The 18,890-nt window shown below is 41.1% G+C and overlaps 2 protein-coding genes across 5 annotated transcripts; both read right to left on the bottom strand.

Annotated features, from left to right (window-relative positions):
* Nucleotides 1-708: 708 nt before the first annotated feature.
* On the bottom strand, nucleotides 709-3,939 carry npm3 (nucleophosmin/nucleoplasmin, 3). Its single transcript, XM_063491438.1, has 5 exons — nucleotides 3,775-3,939; nucleotides 3,498-3,583; nucleotides 3,272-3,391; nucleotides 3,104-3,197; nucleotides 709-1,533 (listed from the first exon to the last, which is right to left on the bottom strand). The coding sequence occupies exons 1-5, from the start codon at nucleotides 3,845-3,847 to the stop codon at nucleotides 1,424-1,426; spliced, it is 483 nt and encodes a 160-aa protein (XP_063347508.1). The 5' UTR covers nucleotides 3,848-3,939; the 3' UTR covers nucleotides 709-1,423.
* A 1,668-nt stretch (nucleotides 3,940-5,607) lies between these two features.
* oga (O-GlcNAcase) lies at nucleotides 5,608-18,869 on the bottom strand. Of its 4 annotated transcripts, none has more exons than XM_063492262.1 (19): nucleotides 18,362-18,869; nucleotides 17,874-17,925; nucleotides 17,685-17,782; nucleotides 17,429-17,559; nucleotides 17,160-17,331; nucleotides 16,960-17,058; nucleotides 16,574-16,858; nucleotides 15,702-15,860; nucleotides 15,403-15,593; nucleotides 14,889-15,164; nucleotides 14,597-14,800; nucleotides 13,938-14,112; nucleotides 12,419-12,472; nucleotides 10,939-11,024; nucleotides 9,737-9,841; nucleotides 8,844-8,935; nucleotides 8,568-8,760; nucleotides 8,312-8,471; nucleotides 5,608-8,029 (listed from the first exon to the last, which is right to left on the bottom strand). In XM_063492262.1, the coding sequence occupies exons 1-19, from the start codon at nucleotides 18,525-18,527 to the stop codon at nucleotides 7,893-7,895; spliced, it is 2,835 nt and encodes a 944-aa protein (XP_063348332.1). In that variant the 5' UTR covers nucleotides 18,528-18,869; the 3' UTR covers nucleotides 5,608-7,892. The 4 variants fall into 4 exon arrangements, with proteins under 4 accessions (XP_063348332.1, XP_063348334.1, XP_063348335.1 ...); XM_063492264.1 differs by having other exon boundaries at nucleotides 14,904-15,164; XM_063492265.1 differs by lacking the exon at nucleotides 12,419-12,472.
* Between the last annotated feature and the right edge of the window lie 21 nt (nucleotides 18,870-18,890).

Raw genomic sequence — 18,890 nt, 5'->3', positions numbered from 1 at the left:
ATGCTTTATGCCACAGGTGTTGAACTCCAGGCCTCGAGGGCTGGCAAAAAAGATGGGCTACAGCTGGAAAGAATGGCCCAGGACAGAAATCTCTGGAGACCTACCTTTGGCAGCCCATACCCTGGGAGCGGTGACGGGCAGTAGTAGTAGTAGTAGGATCAGTAAGCATGAGACACATAGACTGGACCACAGATGCTGACCACACTGAGAATCTTTAAGATGTGCTAGACAAGACTTTAAGGAGAGGTTCAGCTCTGAGCTAATAAGAATATTTCAGATGGCTGTAGTTTCAGGAGCTTTAACAAAGACATTTGAGGAAAAAACAAAAACAAAAAAAACATCTTGATGCATGCTCAATCATCCAGGTAAGTAAAGCTCCAAAAGATGATTCTGTTCATCTGGACGTAGCGTTTTCAGTGGGAGAAATGTTTTTTTCACTCATCCAAGTGACTTCTTCAGTCTCAGCTGACTGCTGGTTTCCCCACTCTTATAAACAGTACATTTGCATAATGACTGAAACCAGCACCACTGAAGGAACAATGGGCTGGGAGGTCAGTTCCTTCATCATAATTACGCAAATTCAACATGAACCCTGCAGTCAGCTGAGACTGAAGAAGTCACTTGGATGAGTGATGAAAACTTTCTCCCACTGAAAACGCTACGTCCAGATGAACAGAATCAACTTTTGGAGAACAACAAAAACAAAGCAGCGCTGGCCTAAATTGTACAAAGTTTCTGAGCTAACAGAAAGCAAACCACAAACAGACAAACTGTGGATTTTATTTATTGTGCTGGGATTTCTCATTTATTTGGACAAAACTGCTTTCTTGTTCTGACTGTAAGTACAAATCTTCACATTTAGGATTGAAACATCACGTAGAAAAACAGTAATCTGATATTACAACTGGCAGGAATCGGGTGACACTCCTACGAATCAAGACGTACGCACTTCATCATCCGTCTGCACCACTCGGTTTGAGCTGGAACACCTGACAAGTGGATGACAACGTTTTTATTTATTTTTTACCACATCGGCCTTTTTAAACAATACCGGGATCCGCTGGTGGTAAAAAGGACACCTCTTCCACTACCTTCAGTGGTGACTGAATTATATACAGTATAAAACTGTGGGTAGCAAAAATAAAACCAAAACAGTTCTTCTACAAGCGAGTTACACTGCTGCAACGCTCGCAGTGAGAAACCGAGGAGAGGCGAGAACATCAGAGCCCGTCGTGATTCCTCCGACTGCACCATTAGCTGCCACCACACACAGCGTTCACGCGGCCGGTGTGGAAGAAGTGGGAACTTTGTAAAATGTGTCCGTCTGGTACAAAAAAAGTGTTATTTCTTAAAATGCATCAGAGAGTGAGCCATTTCAGGAAAAATAAAATAAAATAAAAAAATCCATCGGTGAATCCTCCGCCTACTGCTTCTGCTTCTTCTTTGCTGGTTTGATAGCAGGCAGCTCTTCCTCTTCTTCTTCCTCCTCCTCATCTTCTTCCTCAGACAAATCGGAGTCTTCGACCTGTGAGGCTGAGAAGATCAGGAGAAAATGTCAGCTCACCGTGTTACACCGAATCCCGGTACCACCATCTCGACTGCGTGTGCGAGACTCGGCCCTTAAATGTTCTGTTATTTTGTTTCATATTGAAAGAACAAAAGATTAAAAAAAAAAAAATAGAAGATGGTGAACTCTTTAAGGGCCAGCAAGGTCGCTTTATTGAGTGTGCCCTCACAGTTGACCCTCACGCACACACCAACTTGAAACAGCAGAAGAAATAAAGTTGTAAGATGTAAGTTGCAGATTTCTTTTACAAAGTTTTATTGCCCAGAGACATATTTAACCTTTTGTCTAGCAGGGTGAGGGAGCACCAAGGTTACTCCAGGTGTTTCACTATACAGGACGTTCATGGCATTCATCTGTATTGAGGATGCATTTGGATCCCGAAGCCGCCGCTTTAGACTGTCGTTTTTCAAAAGCTGTGAGGTAAAAAAGATCTTTTTCAAAATATCACAGGTGTTAAGCACTTAAGCCTAAGGCAACTGAGCTTGATTTTCAGGTTCACGTAGAAGTGTCAGGACCGCCTCCAAGGTGATAACCCCAGTGGAGGTTAAATACCTGGGATTCCCAATCAGCTTGTAGAACTGAAGAAGGCTCTTGTATGAGAGGGGAAACGTCTCGGGGGTAGGGGGACTTAATTTGAGTAAACGTTCTTTTAAAAGTACGATGAATAAGCTGGAGCCTACTGTTACAGTCTTCAAATGACGATAGCGATACATACTGAGAGGTCAAAACTCTTTGTTAAAGTTACGGAGGAGTTGGTTAAACGTCATCTTCATGGGGGGAAGAGTTTAAGGCAAACTAAACAAGCCCTGCCTCCCAGCAAATAAATAAAATAAATAAAAATGAGGATCCATATTTATAGATGTTGTTCGGCACTGCTTTCACTTGTGTGCAAATCATTTTTCCCCAGTTATTAATTACAACGCCTTCACTTTAATATTTTTTAAACACTTAAAAAATATAGAAAATTAAAAGCTGACACAGGATTTCAGCAGATTGTTTTATCCAAACTTTCTAGAAGAAAGCTCTTGATTTTTGAAACAAGGACATTATTCTTACATGTTATGCCTACCAAAATTCATGCAGTTTAGAATAATTCAGGGTTAGGGGCGACATATTGGAACTTAGACGTTTGAATGTCTGGCTCTTTGCTTTATTTTATCCACGTCACACTGCGAAAAACTGTTGCCCGTCCCTAATATAGACCAATAGGTCAACCAATCAACTGCAGCCAAGCATTACTCTAATTAACTTCCTTAAATGTCAAGCAGAGGAATTCAATTTTTTATAATCCGCTACAAATAAAAATACAAAATTCCTGCTGCATGTTTATTTGGGTCAGCCAACTCAGTTTGAAAAGCAGAGTACCTGCATTAACATTCATAAATTGGATCAGTTCCTATTATTCACTGATTACTATCATTTTGATATAAATACAATGAAGGGGCTGAAAACTGATGAGATATTGTCAGTGAGCTTCTTAGAATATCAGTACTGGCAGTGTTAAAGTGTTAAAGCACAAAGAAAGTAGAGTATTACCAATAAGGTGTAGCCCACTGACAGAAACTGGCCCTGTGCCGGCCTTGAGTCGGATGGTGACTGGGGCTTTCAGCTCAAAATCTCCCAGACTCACCTGAGGACAGAAAGCATCAAAGTTAAGACAGATCAAACTTCAGCTGTGTGGCACATCAGCCTCAGTTTACACACCATGGGGAGACACTTGATGTGAAGGTTGGCAATGGGCACCGAGATCGTCTTTCCTTGATGGTTCATGGCTGTCACCTCCACCACATTGCTCTCCTCCTTGGCACCGTTACCCAAGCAAACCTGCAGCAATCACCGAACATCACTGTTGCGGACAGACTAAAGTGTGACTGACTGGTGTGTTCGTGCCGCTGGTAAATCCCAATGATGATAACAAAACTGTACATACTGTTCTGAGTTCAACGAAGTGCTCCAGGTCCTCCTCCTCATCTCCTTGGAAAGTGTAGAAAGGTACTCTGGAGGACAGCTCGCAACCTGGAATAACAGCAAGACCGGCAATTAAATGACAGCGGTTTTTATTAACAAAAAAACCCGCCAAAACAAAACAACCCAAAACAAAATCCCCAGTAAAACAAGGAGGGAGAAATTTCTGTAGGAACATCACAGCAGAAACCCACGTGTGCGCCCACAGAGCATCTCTGACAGACTGTTTAACAGGCCCTTACTGAACAGGAAGCTCTCCAGCCTGGATTGACCGCTCAGTCCGACGTCCGAGGATTCATCGTCGTGGAAAGACATTTTGCAGAAGCGGTAAAAGATAAGTATTCTGCTGGCGCTTTCCTATCTAATGAGCTCTCCACGATAAATAACAAGCACGTCGCAGCCTACACGCGTGCCTGACACGTCATCAGTGCGCGCCCGTGCCTCCTTTTACAGAAATCAGGCGCTGACTGAGTAAAACACGTGATGAACTTCTCATTTACCTGAGCTGATTCACAGCGGTAGCTAATAAACTTAAAAACTATTGAACTTAATGTAAAATACAGTGAAATATAGAATATTATAATAAGGTAAACAATACCATCTGCTAATGCTAATAATATCTGCTTAGACTTAGTCCCTTCAGAGCTGTCTTCGTGACATAGATTCACCCAGGGGGAAACCTTCCTCAGAGATTTTGGTCCATATTGACATGACAGCACCACACAGTTGCTGCACATCCATGATGGGAATCTCATGTTCCGTCACATCCCAGAGGTGCTCTGTTGTTGAAATCTGGTGACTGTGGAGGCCATTTAAGAGCAGTGAACTCAGTGTCATGTTCAAGATACCAGTTTGAGATGATTTGAGCTTTGTGACATCGAGTGTTATCCTGGAAGCAGACATCAAAAATGGACACACTGGGGTCATGGATGGACATGGTCAGCAGCAATACTCAGACTGTGGTGTTAAAATGATGCTCAGTTGGTACTAAGGGGCCCAAAGTGCGCAGAGAAAACATCCGTCACACCATTACACCACCAGGAGCCTGAATCTTTGATACAAGGCAGGAATGAGCTCGTGCTTTCAGCTTTTTAATGCCAAATTCTGATCATACCGTTACAAATGTTGCAGCAGAAATCCAGAACGTTTTTTCCAGTTCTGGCAATCCCATGTAACTTGCAGCCTTGGGTTCCTGTCCTTACTTGACATGAGTGGCACCCCAGCATGGTCTTCTGCTGCTGTAAGCCATCTGCTTCAGTGTTCAGAGATGCTCTTGTGCACACACTGGTTGTAAATCAGTGGTTATGGTTGTTTTCATATCAGCTCAAAAGCAGTCTGGCTATTCTCCTCCGACCTCAACAAGTCATTTCTACGTAAAAAAAAAACAAACAAAAAACTGCTACTCACTGATTTTTATTTTTAAAACCACTTTCTATAAACCCTAGAAATTACTTAGGGAAAAATCGCAGTAGATAACCAGCTTCTGAATACTCAGCCCAGCCAGTCTGGCATCACAGATTGCACATTTCAAGTCACAAAAATAAATAAATAAATAAATAAATCACCTTTTAGCTCCATTCTGATGCTTGGTTTGATTTTGAGCAGGTGTCTTGACCATGTCTACATGCCTAAAGGCACTGAGTTGCTGCCATGTGATTGGCCGATTAGATATTTGCCTTAATGACTAGTTGAACAGGTGTACCTAACCACTGGCTGTTGATTATTACATAATTGTTTGCAATAAAGATTCTTTTAACAAGGATATTAAACCAAAGGTCACTTCTGACCCATCTGAACAGGTCAGTATTCCTTTATGTAAAGATATTACTTTCCCTTTACTTCTAAAAACCTTACATGAAATCTTTCACTGCAGACAGGTATTTAAAAAAAAGAAATATATATATATATATATATATATATATATATATATATATATATATATATATATATATATATATATATATATATATATATATATATATATATATATATATATATATTTATTTTTATTTATTTATTTATTTATTTATTTATTTATTTATTTTTACATAAAAAGTGGTGCACAGGACACAAAGCAACAGTCACTTATCGTTTATTAGTTTTTCCATTTTATATACTTTACATACAAACTTTACAATGGAAAACTGTCACTTTAATGATCCCCCCACCCCTTAACTGAAAATCTACAACTGGAGCCCTTTCTCTTTCACAGCCAAGTATTAATCAAATCTAGTTGGCAGAGGAGAAAGCTCAAGCATCAGCAAACTGCAAAATGAACCATTTAAGACAAGTGTGAAAATTATACTGCTGTTTCAGCAGACAGATAGCAGATCCCGTGGGCGAGTTTCACACCTGGCTGACAGGTAAAACGGCTGTACAGGACAAGGGATTAACTAAACCAGCGTCAGTTTGCTGGCAGCAGTTTCAATATAGAAAACAAAATAACACTTTATGATCGACAGAGTTTACAGACTGTCCGAGAACAACAGTATTATACTCATAGGGCTGAGTGGCATGCTTCTTCCTCTATGTAGCATGAAGATGAGGTTATTTTTTTTTTCCTAGCATCTGCCACAACAAATCCATTACAACTCATGCACATTATAAATGCACAGTTTCAGAACATCACATTGGCAGGCAGCTACTGAGTAACAACCACAGATCCTCAGTTAACCGGTTAAACACTCCTATGAGTGAAAGTGCTTTTTAAAAGAAAAACAAAAACAGATTCATAAAAGCAAATTATAGCTTTGACTTAAAAACACATTCAATGAAGAGCTTGTGAGGGAGGAAGGGTATAAATTTCTACTCCAAACCCCGTCAACTGAACTAAACAGTGTTGAAACCATTGCCATTTTCACATTTGGTGACAGGATTCAACAACCTCAGTGATCCCAAGAGCGTCTCGCTGAAGCGCAGCTGAGAATACATTTACTGGTATGCAACGCTGAAACAAAGCATTAAGGGATGACACGAGTGAATTTGCCAGTCGGGTCTGGTGAAATGAGCAGTTTCATATTAGTGGAAGAACAGAAGATTTCGGATTCTTCATCATTTCAACCAAAAGAAAAAAAACAAAGCAACGCAAAAAGCCTAACACATTTTGGTCCCGTGGTGTACTACTCTCAGGAAGTGTTGATTTAAACATTCGTGCTTTCAAACAGGAACGAAACAAACTGTGGTAAACTTGACATTTTAACTACGCAAAGTTAGAAAGACAAACATTTCAACAATATTAGATAAATGTAGAATTAACTTAACTAAAAATGGTACAATATCAGCTTTTTAGTCAGCTTAGGTTTACTGAGGGGTTTCTGTGCTTGCGTTATGGATCTGGTAGAGCAAAAACCAAGACGCGTTACTGTGAGTGTGAGGCTACATCTCTGGAATTTGAAAAACAACGAGGCCAACGTGCCATCTCTAGCCGTGTTTGAAATTATAAAGCTAAAATGATAAGGCAAGGAACAAAAAGGCAATGGCTGAAAAACATGTTAATGAACACATGAAAGCTTTTATTGCTTTCCAAATGTCTACTACTAGAACAGAAATTCAAAAGGACCTCCTCTTTGACGTTTTCTTTGTTGGCCTGTGGCAACAATTTAATTCAGGGCTTGGCAAAACCTTAAAAAGCTACAACTGTTCACCCTTCATGTGTACACACACAGTGCTTCAGATCAATTTTGTCAGAAACACGCTACCTAAAAGGCATCCATCTCCAAGTATGTGGTGGAGCGACCGAAAATACCATGATGTGAAAACGAAAGGCAAACTCTCAAACAGCACTTCACATCCTGCATAAAGATGTTCCACCTAAGCCAACGACTATACCATTTCTCCATGTCACATCTGGGAAAGCAGGATGTAGCGGTAGTTACGACACTAGATGCGGGCTACCCTCATTTCACAGCTCAGCCTTCACCTTCAGATACAGACGCTGATTTCAGGCATGCGGGTAAAATTAATGTAATGGCCACTGGATTTAAAAAAAAAAAAGAAAAAAGAAAAAAGAGAAAAAAAAATAGGAGGTGGGTTAAGAAGGTCTCAAGGAGTCATCTCTTCCTTCCTCTTTCCTTCCTTCCTCCTAGGAAGGAATAGTGGGATCAGAGAAGGGGTCCCACTTGTGTGTTACTGAGTGAAAGAGATTACAGATCACTCCTTGGCCTTTGACGTGCTGAATCCAGTAGAGCCAAAACATCTAAGGGGGGCACAGGCATCCACTGTGCTTCCACACAAATCCTAAAAAGAGCCCAGATTGGTAACGTGGTATAAAAATCACCATGAAAGTTTTTTCTCATGAAGGTAGCAAACACGTTTAAACTATGTCAACTCGCTCTGTTTGTTATTGTCGCAGGATGTTTCTTCAAAGGCTACGGCCCATAATGATGACGTCTTTAGGAAAGCCCTCCATTTTGGCCACTTCAAAGCATCCCAGCTTACTATAGAAGTCCAACATTCGCTTATCAGTCTGTCGAACCTTACAGAACGCGCCGTGGGATCCTGAGAGAGAAAGGACACAGAAAAGAGAACCAAACTTCACTACCCTTGGTTTATTTACATTAAATCTAAAAAAGGGTAAAGAAGCCTTTATGATAAAAAACAGAGTCATGTAGGCTTCTAATCTTGTCGTTTTGGACTTTGGCCTCATGCACACATTACATCTAGATAAGTGAACCTTTGTTTTCCACTTCACTAAAACTTGAAAAATAAACTTAATGAATCAATACTTCTATGGAGTGGTTATGAGGCAGGAGGCTAAAGACAGGGTTGGCTGCTACCTACCGTTGGCCTTAAGAGAAGATAACAGACAGCCCATCATGCTTTTGGCCACACTGGGGTCAGTGACTTTGGCGTGAATGTCAACCTTGATGAGAGAGGGAAAGTTGGAGAGGAAAGAGTCCGGCAGACCCTCCTCCTCTTCATGGAAACTCAGTATCATCTTCTACAATAATGAAAGAGTGCTTTAGTAATCTTAATAAAAGGACGCACAATCATGACACTCAATATTATGATAGAAAGAAATGGATTATAAGCATACCTCAGCCTCTGTGAGGTCCTTATCACAGTCAGGTTTGTGGTATTTCTCTTGCATGAAGGGAATCCAGCTCAACTTGCATTTCTTGATAAAGGGTTTAACATCTACGGTGCCGAGAGCATAACCACAGATCCCTTCATCATCCTCCAACACAAACCCATAGTCTGAACTTAGTGTCAGGAGACCTCCTACTAACCTGTGAACACAGATTAAAGCCTTAATAAGTCACTGAATGGGGAAATGTGTTGACTGCAAACAAATGCATGTCCCTTTTCTTACCTGTCTCCTATGAGGTCAGGATCGTCATCAGAGAATGGTACATCCTCCGAGCCTTCACAGTACATCTCTTTACATATTTTATAGACTGCAGTCTGCATAATGAGACCGATAACAGCTGTTAATGAAACAGTTGCGTTGACACCAAGTTTAGCAACTTTAACTCTACTTGAATAAGTGGCTCATAAGTTATATGGATTCTGCGAATTACTCAGCTTGCAGTTTACATTAATATTGGTCCAGACTTTTGTAGCTTTTCACTACAATCAATATAAAGACAAAAATCCAATATTTATAATAAATCCCACATTTTTTTTTTTAAATTTAAACATCCCCTGCGAATGCAATGTTGCCGTCTCATTTTTTGTTTCATTTGTTTTAATGTGTTCAACGCATGTCGGCCATACGCAGCTTCATGGTCATCAAAATTTGAAAAAGTGCTGAAGGCCTGGCAAAAACTGCTTATAGGGTGGGGTTTTTGCTAGATAATGTAATAAAGACTCAGAGGAACTAAATAGGTGACTAAATACAAAATATGGTCACATATTAGTTAGAAGGGATTTTCCAGAAGTAAATCAATTTCATACAAAACATGTGGATGTCCAAGACACAGACATGTTGCAACTTCATTATTTTGTCACATCACACTTATGAGAAATGAGGGGAAGAAGACAGGATACTTATACGAATATCTGAGGTCTGGTGACAAACTGTTTTGTGACATTTAACAAGCAAACATGTGCCAAACCTAAAGAAATTCCCTCCAAGACATTCCAGCTTTTTATGGTAATACTAAGACAGTTTTGCCGTGCTTGACAACTGTTATAAAAGGACTACAGGAGTGTGGCTTAACTAAAAAAAACAAACAAACAACCAAACAACAACAAGTATCTCACCTCATCTTTGGGAAAGTACGGCCTTATGGTATAGATTTTTGAGGTTGGCAATGAAGGTGGAGGTTGGTAGAAAAGATCGTTTGCCCCATCTATTGGCAACAATCGCTGTGGATATCAAAATAAGGAGGGTCAGTTTCACAGGGAAAAGGTATCGTGCTAGTCTGGCTGACTGCCTCACTGTGTGTTTGCCAAGTTGAACCACTATCAACCCAAAAGGAACTAAAGACAGAAAAGTACTTTATATACTTAAGTTGTCCTCAGACTACAAAGTGTTGTTCCTTGTTGACCTGACAGTGGACAACAAGAGCAAACCTCACATCTTTCTCATTTTCGCTAAAGAAACACAGCACCAACTACAAACAGACATTTGCAAACATAACAAAAAGAAAAAAAGGTTCTTGTTTTGGTCTGACTAAGGTTTTACTGGCTGAAGGAGATGCTCCTTTCCCTTTTGTAAGGCATCGCAATACTTCGCTGCGCAGGACCCTCCTGTTGAGAAAAATAATGATGCTAGCGCAGAAAGACCGAGAGAACTCCAAGCAACAAAAAACCCAAAACGGGGAATTAAATGATTGCCAACTGAGTCACTCAACAGCATTTTGGTTGCCATTGGGAGTCTGGGCTGGAAACACCATTTTAGACTGGACTGATGTGTTTAATCATGGAGTTCTCTCATCGCGTACGCGCTTGCGTTCTCGCTGGCGCTGCGATGCTTGCGCGTGCGCTCGCAAAGGGCTGGCTTTGAGCGCTGTGCTTTCCTGCAAAGAAATGATATGTCATGAAAATAAAACCTAACCATACTCGCTTGCGCTGCATGCGCCAGGGAAAAGCAGCATCTCCTTCGGCAGTTGCTGAAAGAAACCAAAATTGATCAGAAGCAGCAACACAATCAGAAGATGCCACGCCAAACACTGGCTTTAAGTTTTTCTTTTTCCCCCTCCCAGGATGGAATTCAGGTCACCCACTCCCCTCACACATACTGCCAATATCCCAAAGTAATGCCAGGGCACAAACATATTTGGGGATCAAGTGGAGGGGATGGAGCCTGGATGTCGTGAGCATAACTCACTGCAATCAGCTCACCTTTGACAGACCAAACCCCTTCATACCTACGCACATAATACCATCGTCGTCTTTGCTCACAGCACTCTTTTTTTCTCTTTTTTTCCATTTGATTGCTGTAAATTCGGTGCATTAGATACCTGGAACTCTCCTGCTAGACCTCCCCTAAAGGCCCATGGCTCTTGGTCTCCTCTAAGGAACTGTGCTGAGGACTGACTACGACACCCTGTTAGGAGCAGAGCCAAGCGGACATTGTTACCACAGGATGGGGCTCTCTGATACAGATGAAGGGAGTGGGGAGATGAGAATGAAGGGGGTCATATGTATCTAATAGCAAAATATTGATGAATTTTAATTTTAATTTTTTTTAAATCATTAAAACATAAAAAAAGGACCCAATTTGGAATTATATGTAGAGAATATATTTTACAATCAAATGGGGCTCAAGCATCTAAAGCTTATATATGCTAGAAGGAATCTGGTGCAAGATGCACATTCCTTTTACAAAAAACTGCTCTGCACCTTTGTAAATGCTCTGTGCCAATGCAAAACGTTACCCAAAAGCTCCATGTGACATGGTGTCCACGTGGCAAGTTATTTGATGCAGGTCTTTCATTTTAAGTGTTTCAGGAGGGTAATTCTCATTTGAGAAGCTGACAGACTTCATGACCAATACAGAGAGGGGGGGCGGGGGGGAATAAAAAATAAAATAAAATCTGTCTATGGGCTACCAAAGTAAGCTTTAGCTGCCGTCACCCCACTGATATTAGCACCTCGTGTGAAGTCACATTCTCATTTTATCTGCCTTGTCACATGACGGGGTAGCACAAGTCATTAAAAACCAGGAAGACGAGAGGCAGCATGACCAGCATTTCCAGACTTAAAGGACCTCTCAGCTTATTATTAAAACCCAATCAATATAAAGACAAATGAGCAAGCTTCTGATTCAAATCACTAATAAAAACCAACCCCTGGTTGACAAGAAGCCCTGTCATGTGACCCGACAAATGCAGCGCGCGTGCAGGACACCTAACAGTGCTTTACATGTGAATCTCTCCCTGATACCTAAAACATTTCCTTTGATGAACTGACAACACAGCATACAGATGCACCCAAAGGAAGGAACTGGGAACCTGGATATCCAGATTAAAAACCACAAAGGGTACCGCAAAAGACTAGCCGATTATGTAGTGCAACTGCACCGATCCAGCACTGTGACATTTATGCAGAACAACATGGAACATTTGTTCTTTTGTCTTTCTGCCCCCCCCCCCCCCCTTTTAGGGTGAGTCCACTCAGAAATATTACATATTAAATATAAATAAAACCAAGTGTAAGGTCCCTTGAGTGAGTGCATCTGGCTGGTCTGAGCCAATTCTACAGGCCTACTGACAGAAACAAAAAAACCAAGTTAGAGAGGTGCTGCCAAAGAGAAATTTGGGAGTTAACACTTAGTATTCAGACTTTAAAATCGCTGCGCAAAATGTGACTTCATCCAGAGGGCAGCTTGCTTTCCTCCAAATCATTCCTTTACTTTTAAATTTTTAGCTTTAAAATAAAACTACAAAGATCAATTTGATACATGAACATAAGAAAGAGACAACGCCTGCATGTGCATACATCGGCCACTGTCGATCCAATAGCAGTAGAAACTTGTACTGTGGATTCTTCCATCTGTACATAGTGAAGGGAGAAAACAGTAGAAAATAGTTATTAGTAAGTGTTCTCAGTACAATAACCAGGGAGGTTGTGACTAAGTGCCGGCTGCACAGCTTCCACTAGGGGGGAAAATATGGGGACTGATGAAATGAATACTAATAGCAAAAGCAGAAGTCAATATTTGGGAACTTCATGCAGGTAACTATATTTATGGGGCTTTAACTTCTTTGGTGAGGCTTGAGCATTTAAGACCATTTACTGAAGCATCAAGCCAGCAGTGTGGACTTTTAATGTGGATTTGCCAGTGTGGGTATGCTGCCTGCTGTGTACTGTGGGCCAGAGACCTCAGCTTTACCATATAGCCGGACAGGACAGAAACCTGTGAATGAAACTGGATTACAGGGAGTAACCTACAGGCCATGCTGGTGCTTCAGACTAACAAACAAACACTCCATAAAAAGATGGAGATATCATGAGAAGACTCCATGTCACTCATGCTGTATCACAGGACATCACCTGAAAGAGTAATTTAAGATAGAGAGAGATGAAAGTGGGAGGGAAAGAAAGAATATCCTCTTTTACAATGTGATGCATTCTACTCTGATACAGAGTGAGCACATGATTCAGTAGCTTAAAAATCCATCAACCTCATGGTAGAGATTACTCAGTGAGGCAACAGTGTAAGACTTCTTGTAATATATGCATGTGATTCATATTAAGGACAATTTAGATATTTCTGATTCCTTGTTTATGCACCAGAATGGCCTTCCACAGTGAGTCAGTCAACTTGCTCTCCAAGCTCGCGTGCGCGCTAGGGCATGGAGGAAGGGAGGGGGTTGGGATTTCCCCCTGTGCCCATCCCCACAGACGGAGAAATGGAAGCAAGTGTCTGTGTGGGAACGCAGCAGTGATGTTACTGGATACACAGCAAGCAACAGTAACCCTGCTGGGACATTTTCTCCACAGATACTCAGTTTAGACAAACATGGAGCAAATTGTTGTGGAATAAAAAGGGAGCACAGCAGCAGTGCAAGCAGCATTCAGTCAGATTAGAAAAAAGAAGAAAAAAAATCAACAAATTAAAGAGCAATTAATAGATTTATATCCATTTAAATGTGATGCATTTGACCTAACCCATTTCTAAACTAATCTAATAACCTGCTACCAATTTCAGCTGGGAATATTTGCCAAAAACTAACCCTACATTAACTGATGCAGAAGATTAGAAATATTACTGTTATTCAGATTGTTGTTTCATATCATTCTTAAAATAACATAGTCCAGGTCTAGAATGGAAACCATGCAGCTAAATGATCCATCATTACACTGTTTGTTCTTTCATTTTTTTTAATGATGTGCTTTAGTAATTTGTATGCAACTGTGTTTCTGAGAATGGTAAAGGATTACAACACTTGAATGGACTCTACGCTAAACTACTGCTCTCTAAGAATAAGGACCCCGTGGTTCCCCTTATACATACCGAGCCACTGGACAAAAGACTTGACCATAGAAATGATGCTCTTGATGTCCCAGAGGTAAGGGTAGAGGTCATACAGGATGGTGCGGTTAGCTGTATTAGATAGCCGTGTGAACAGCTGGATGACTGAGCAGCACATCTCCTCAAACTTTTCTGCCCGTGACTGCCATTCGGTCACCTGTGTTCAACACAGTGTTTGAAAAAGATAAATACTGGTGGAAAAGGCAAGCATTAAACCACTTCCGAGTTCTTACTTGTGGTAGCAGGACAAAAAAACAAAAAAAAAAAAAACAAAAACCCCAAAACAAAAAGCATTCATGCCACTTATGACATCATATACAAGTGTCCCAAAAGGCCATGAGAGTGTTGAAATTATTTACAACTGTACCTTTCCACTGTGGCGTGTGAATATGTAACTAAAAGCAAAACAAGCTGCATAGAAAGGGAAGCTATAGTTTACACAAAAAGCACAGCACTAAAATCTAGTGCAAGCACACCATTTGCTGTCATAACCACACCACCCAATGGGCAGTATGGGTACTACACAGCCACCATTTTGTTTTCTGCACCATGAACAGCGTGGTTAGTTGATAACAGACTAGCCATCTAATGGACCTCCTTCTGAACACACTCCATGTGCACATTTCAGTAAATTCACCCACCTTTTCAGATTCTCTCCTCTTGCAGTTGACACTAACGACGCTGCTGTTGGCTCTTAGCCAGTTGAACTCCTTTAACATTTGCATGGCCTTGGGTCCATGTTCGTAAGGCAGATAAAAGAGCTCTGCCAGCAAGCACAGGTCCTCCAGGGTAAGAGGCTCTGCTGTGAACAGCGCCTTTTCGTTGGGCCCTGGTACAAACACTTCCTGTGGACCCAAATCAGCAATGAGACTTTGCAAGCATTTTAATTTGGTTTTTGCCTTCAAATGCAGATATAAAGGAGAAATGACTCACTAATGTTTGCAGCACCTGTTTGAGCTGATCATCTGTCTGCATAGGGGCGATATCACTACCAGAGTCCTCTTGAATTGACTCCTCAGGGGATTTGGACTCTGCTAGACTCTCTTTGTCTGTATCCATAGGTTTGAGGTCCTCGGCCATCTTGTCAGCTAAAATAGGACCTGCATGCTTCTCTTCTGGGTCGACTTCGGCTTCTGGCTCTGCCTCATCTTGCTTCTCAACCACCATCTCCATGGGCTCCTCATCTGAATCCTTCTTTTCCACCTCCACCTGCACATGCCCAGTAAAAAGTTAAAGTACCTGTAGATAGCCTTTATAGTCTGGTACAATCTGTCTGGATTGTACCAGACTATAAAGAGAGGACAAATACTTTAATTATTAGCCGTTTAATCAATGACCCAATGGTTCTTTTATTGGGTGATGAGCTGCATGAACAGAAAACTTGATTGCTAAAAGTACTCGTTAAGGTCACACAAGTGCTACAACTGTGTCATATTGCAAACTCCACCTCCTCTTCCTCCTGAGGTCTTTTTGCCAAAGGAAGTGAGATTGGATCCAGGCACAGAGGAGGCATTGCTGGGGACATGATGGGCTGCTGGAACACAGTTGTGACCGTTGTTGAGGAGCAAAGAGAGGGAGCAGTCATGGATGACACATCTATGCCCGTGCCTTTGGCACCACTCTGAGGCACCTGCCGGCCTGGGAGAACAGAGTGTCAGTGCATACAGTATGGTTTTTAGGCATTTCAGGTGATGCTGCTAAAAACTCTATTAACAAAAAAAATTACATTATGGAGATTAAACTTACTGTTGTATTGGTGAGGCACACCAAACTCCCCAAGCCATTCTGTGAGAGCCAATTTTAGAGCAAGTTGTGGGCTATAGAGCATGTCTGTCTCAAGTTCTTCATCACTGCCTTCATTCTCCAACTTAATCTGGATAGAAACGGTGCTGTCCTCACCATCAGCTGGTAAAGGGGCAAGGTGGGGAGAGAAAAAGCAGAGAAGTACATCCATTAATAATCTGGATTTCAGTGCAAGAAGACAGTAACTTCATACTGAGAGATTATACGGCATCAACATAAAATAAGCATTATACTGATAATGACACTTTTGGAAACTTTAAAATCCTTGTAACTAAAGATTGTGTACCAACCCATGACTTCAGACTTTGACATGAGGAGCTGAGGCCTAAACTTAATGAAAGGCATTTAAGAAATCCAATGCTCAGGATTCATTTCACTCCATGTGCGCTTGTATAAGCATTACTTAGCTTAAATAAATGTACAATATATTAAAACCAGACTGCAGAAATTTTTTCCTAGTTTCGATAAACCTTACATCAGGTGTTTTATTTCCCCAGCTAACTATAAGTACACCCCCACCCAAATTTTCTAAACCCTGTGTGTTTTATTTTTGTTAAATCACCCCTTTGCCTCAAAGGCATAAAGGGTTTTGATGAAATTATTTGATACTGATCTTCATTTTTTCCCCCTCCTTCCTTATTGCTTAATGAAGTACATTTTATTCTCTCTAGCACATCTAGGGTGAGCCTTGTGGTATCTGCTATTAGGCGTTTTACCCACTCATTTCAAGCTGGATCTTTTCTGTCTGTGGTATGCTTTGAAATTTGCAGAATAAATAAATAAACAAACAAAAGAAAGAAGTCTCTGTTGCTTACTCATGACCACATCCTTGCGCACACCGTTCATATTAGACTTGTACCAGGTGGCCAAAGTGTGGATTGCTACAAAGTTGGATTCAAACTCGCAGTTTGGATTGGTGAGGACTCCCTTCAGTCTGGGGATGAGCTCTGTGGAGCGGCCCTTGTAGGGACCCAAGAAAAGTCTCTTCTGGTCATAATCATTGGCATGAATATTGTCCCAGATTACTGGGGCTCTTCTCAGGATTTTTGACACCTCTTCAATAGACTCCACTGTGATGTCTTTGGAAACCACTTTGGGGCCTACAGAAAAGTCAACATATCCAAATAATTATTCTTTTTAAGTCTTCAACATAGATATGTATGAATAGGTTTGCAATTTCAAGGGAAGCAGTTAGACTTGCCTGTCCATAGCACATCAATGCCAGGCAGGAGCTTCTCTCCTACTGTGTGGAGGTAGGGGGACTGAGGGACACTTGGGTAGCAAAATGTTCCACAGTACTCTGAATTTGACGGTGAGAAAAATAAGTGAGCAAGTAGAGCAAACACACACACACAAAATGAGCAAATAAGGCAGGTACAAAAAACAAGGAAAACAAGTTACCTGTAGGACAGAAGAGGAAGGTTTCAGGCTCTCCAAGATATTGGTAGATTTCATTGGTGATAGAAACCTGAGCGTGTGCAAAAGAACTGAACACTTCTTTATCAGCAGGGCACATGTTGTGGTCAATATCATCAAAAAGTAAGGCAAAGGACTTGCAGCCAAAGTGTGAAACCTGAAAGGGAAGAAATGACATAGTAAAATACAGAAAACTGCTGTAGATATCCATCAAGAAGGATTTTAATGTGTTCTTCATAAAAATGCTGCAATACCTGATCAAGTTTCCTCTTGAGTGCAGAAACCTCTTTCTGATTGGAGAAGGTAATATCTAATCCAGGGGAAATGGCATAGATGAACTCTATCCCATGCTCATTAGCAGCACCAATTAAAGTCATGAGTTGCTCTAGGAGAGAGGAGAAAAACAAAAGTGTAAATTATTGTGCATTTATAATTAATATGCAATTGGCTCACTTTAAAAGTATCACACAATCATTCCCCCTTCTCCCCAAAGACATTCTTGGTAATCACCTGCTTCCTCCACTGAATACAGCTCCCTCCAGAACATTCTGTGTTTGCAGTCATCTTTGGGTGCGTAAAGGTATGTATTCAGTCCCCATTTCTGCTGCCTGTGAAAATCATTTTTTCAGACTCATTAAAACAATCCGAGTTACCCTGCTATAATGCTGTCAACATGCAGTCTTAAATGATCCACAGTACCTCCTGAACAGCTCTTTCCTCTGTTCCATTGTCCATGGCCGCCCATAAAAGCCTGCGTTAGAAAACACGACATTCAGTTTCCACGCACCCTGCAGTCCTTGATGTGCGTTTCCTGCATGCACAGCGAGCTGCTTAGCCGCTTCGACAATTTGTCCCTTGGTGCAGACGTGCTTGAATGTGCTTAATACTGATCTTCTGAATTACTCAGGAATGTGCCCAAATAAAGACGTCCATTTTAAATTCATGAAGTGTAGCACTGTGTTCATTATGTACAGTCAGACAGCGGAATTACTGCAGCATTTCGACGCCTAGCTTCTGATTGTATGCGATTAACTAGATCGTGTTGTATATACACGTAAGCCTATGAAATTTTAAAAGGGTCATTTTTTTTTATTAACCAGCATATTTGCATTTTAAGATACAAATTTATCATTTATTTATATATGTGACGATACCAAACTACATACATAATCTTTCTCCAACATTACCTTCCACGACTCCGCTTATAAATTTTCTGAGGCCCGTCGTTTCGACTCCGATCACAGTCTCTTCCACCGGGCCAGGGGCCTCTGCACAAGGCTCTCCGGAGACTGGGCTGGGGCTCGGCTCACCATCCACTTGAGGAGTCTCCAACGTATTTTCTTTTTGAACCATTTTTCGCGGTTTCGCTCGATACAAAAGTCACGAAATTTGCGAAGAACCCAGGGAATATTTTCAAATGTAGGTCAGCAGGCGAATGCTGCCAGGCAAACCTGGTGGAAATAAACCGCGTCACTCTGAGCCTAATGTTAGCTAACGCAAGAAATCTATCACGTTTTTCGAAACAAAAACCCCGATCGGTTTTACAAGCTGTGATATAAATTACTATCAGGTGATACAAATCATCATTTAGTTTGGCTAATATGTAAACAAAAACCAAACACTCGTTCGTGGCTGTCCGTGCATTTTCTCTTCTTTATGGGTGGATTTAACCTACTTTACGTCGTTTCTTCCTGTTTACACCAAGTGCGCATGCTC

The sequence above is a fragment of the Pelmatolapia mariae genome, linkage group LG13, assembly GCF_036321145.2.
Source record: "Pelmatolapia mariae isolate MD_Pm_ZW linkage group LG13, Pm_UMD_F_2, whole genome shotgun sequence".
In the NCBI taxonomy this organism is placed as follows: Eukaryota; Metazoa; Chordata; class Actinopteri; order Cichliformes; family Cichlidae; genus Pelmatolapia; species Pelmatolapia mariae.
This window is presented reverse-complemented; position numbering and strand designations above follow the sequence as displayed.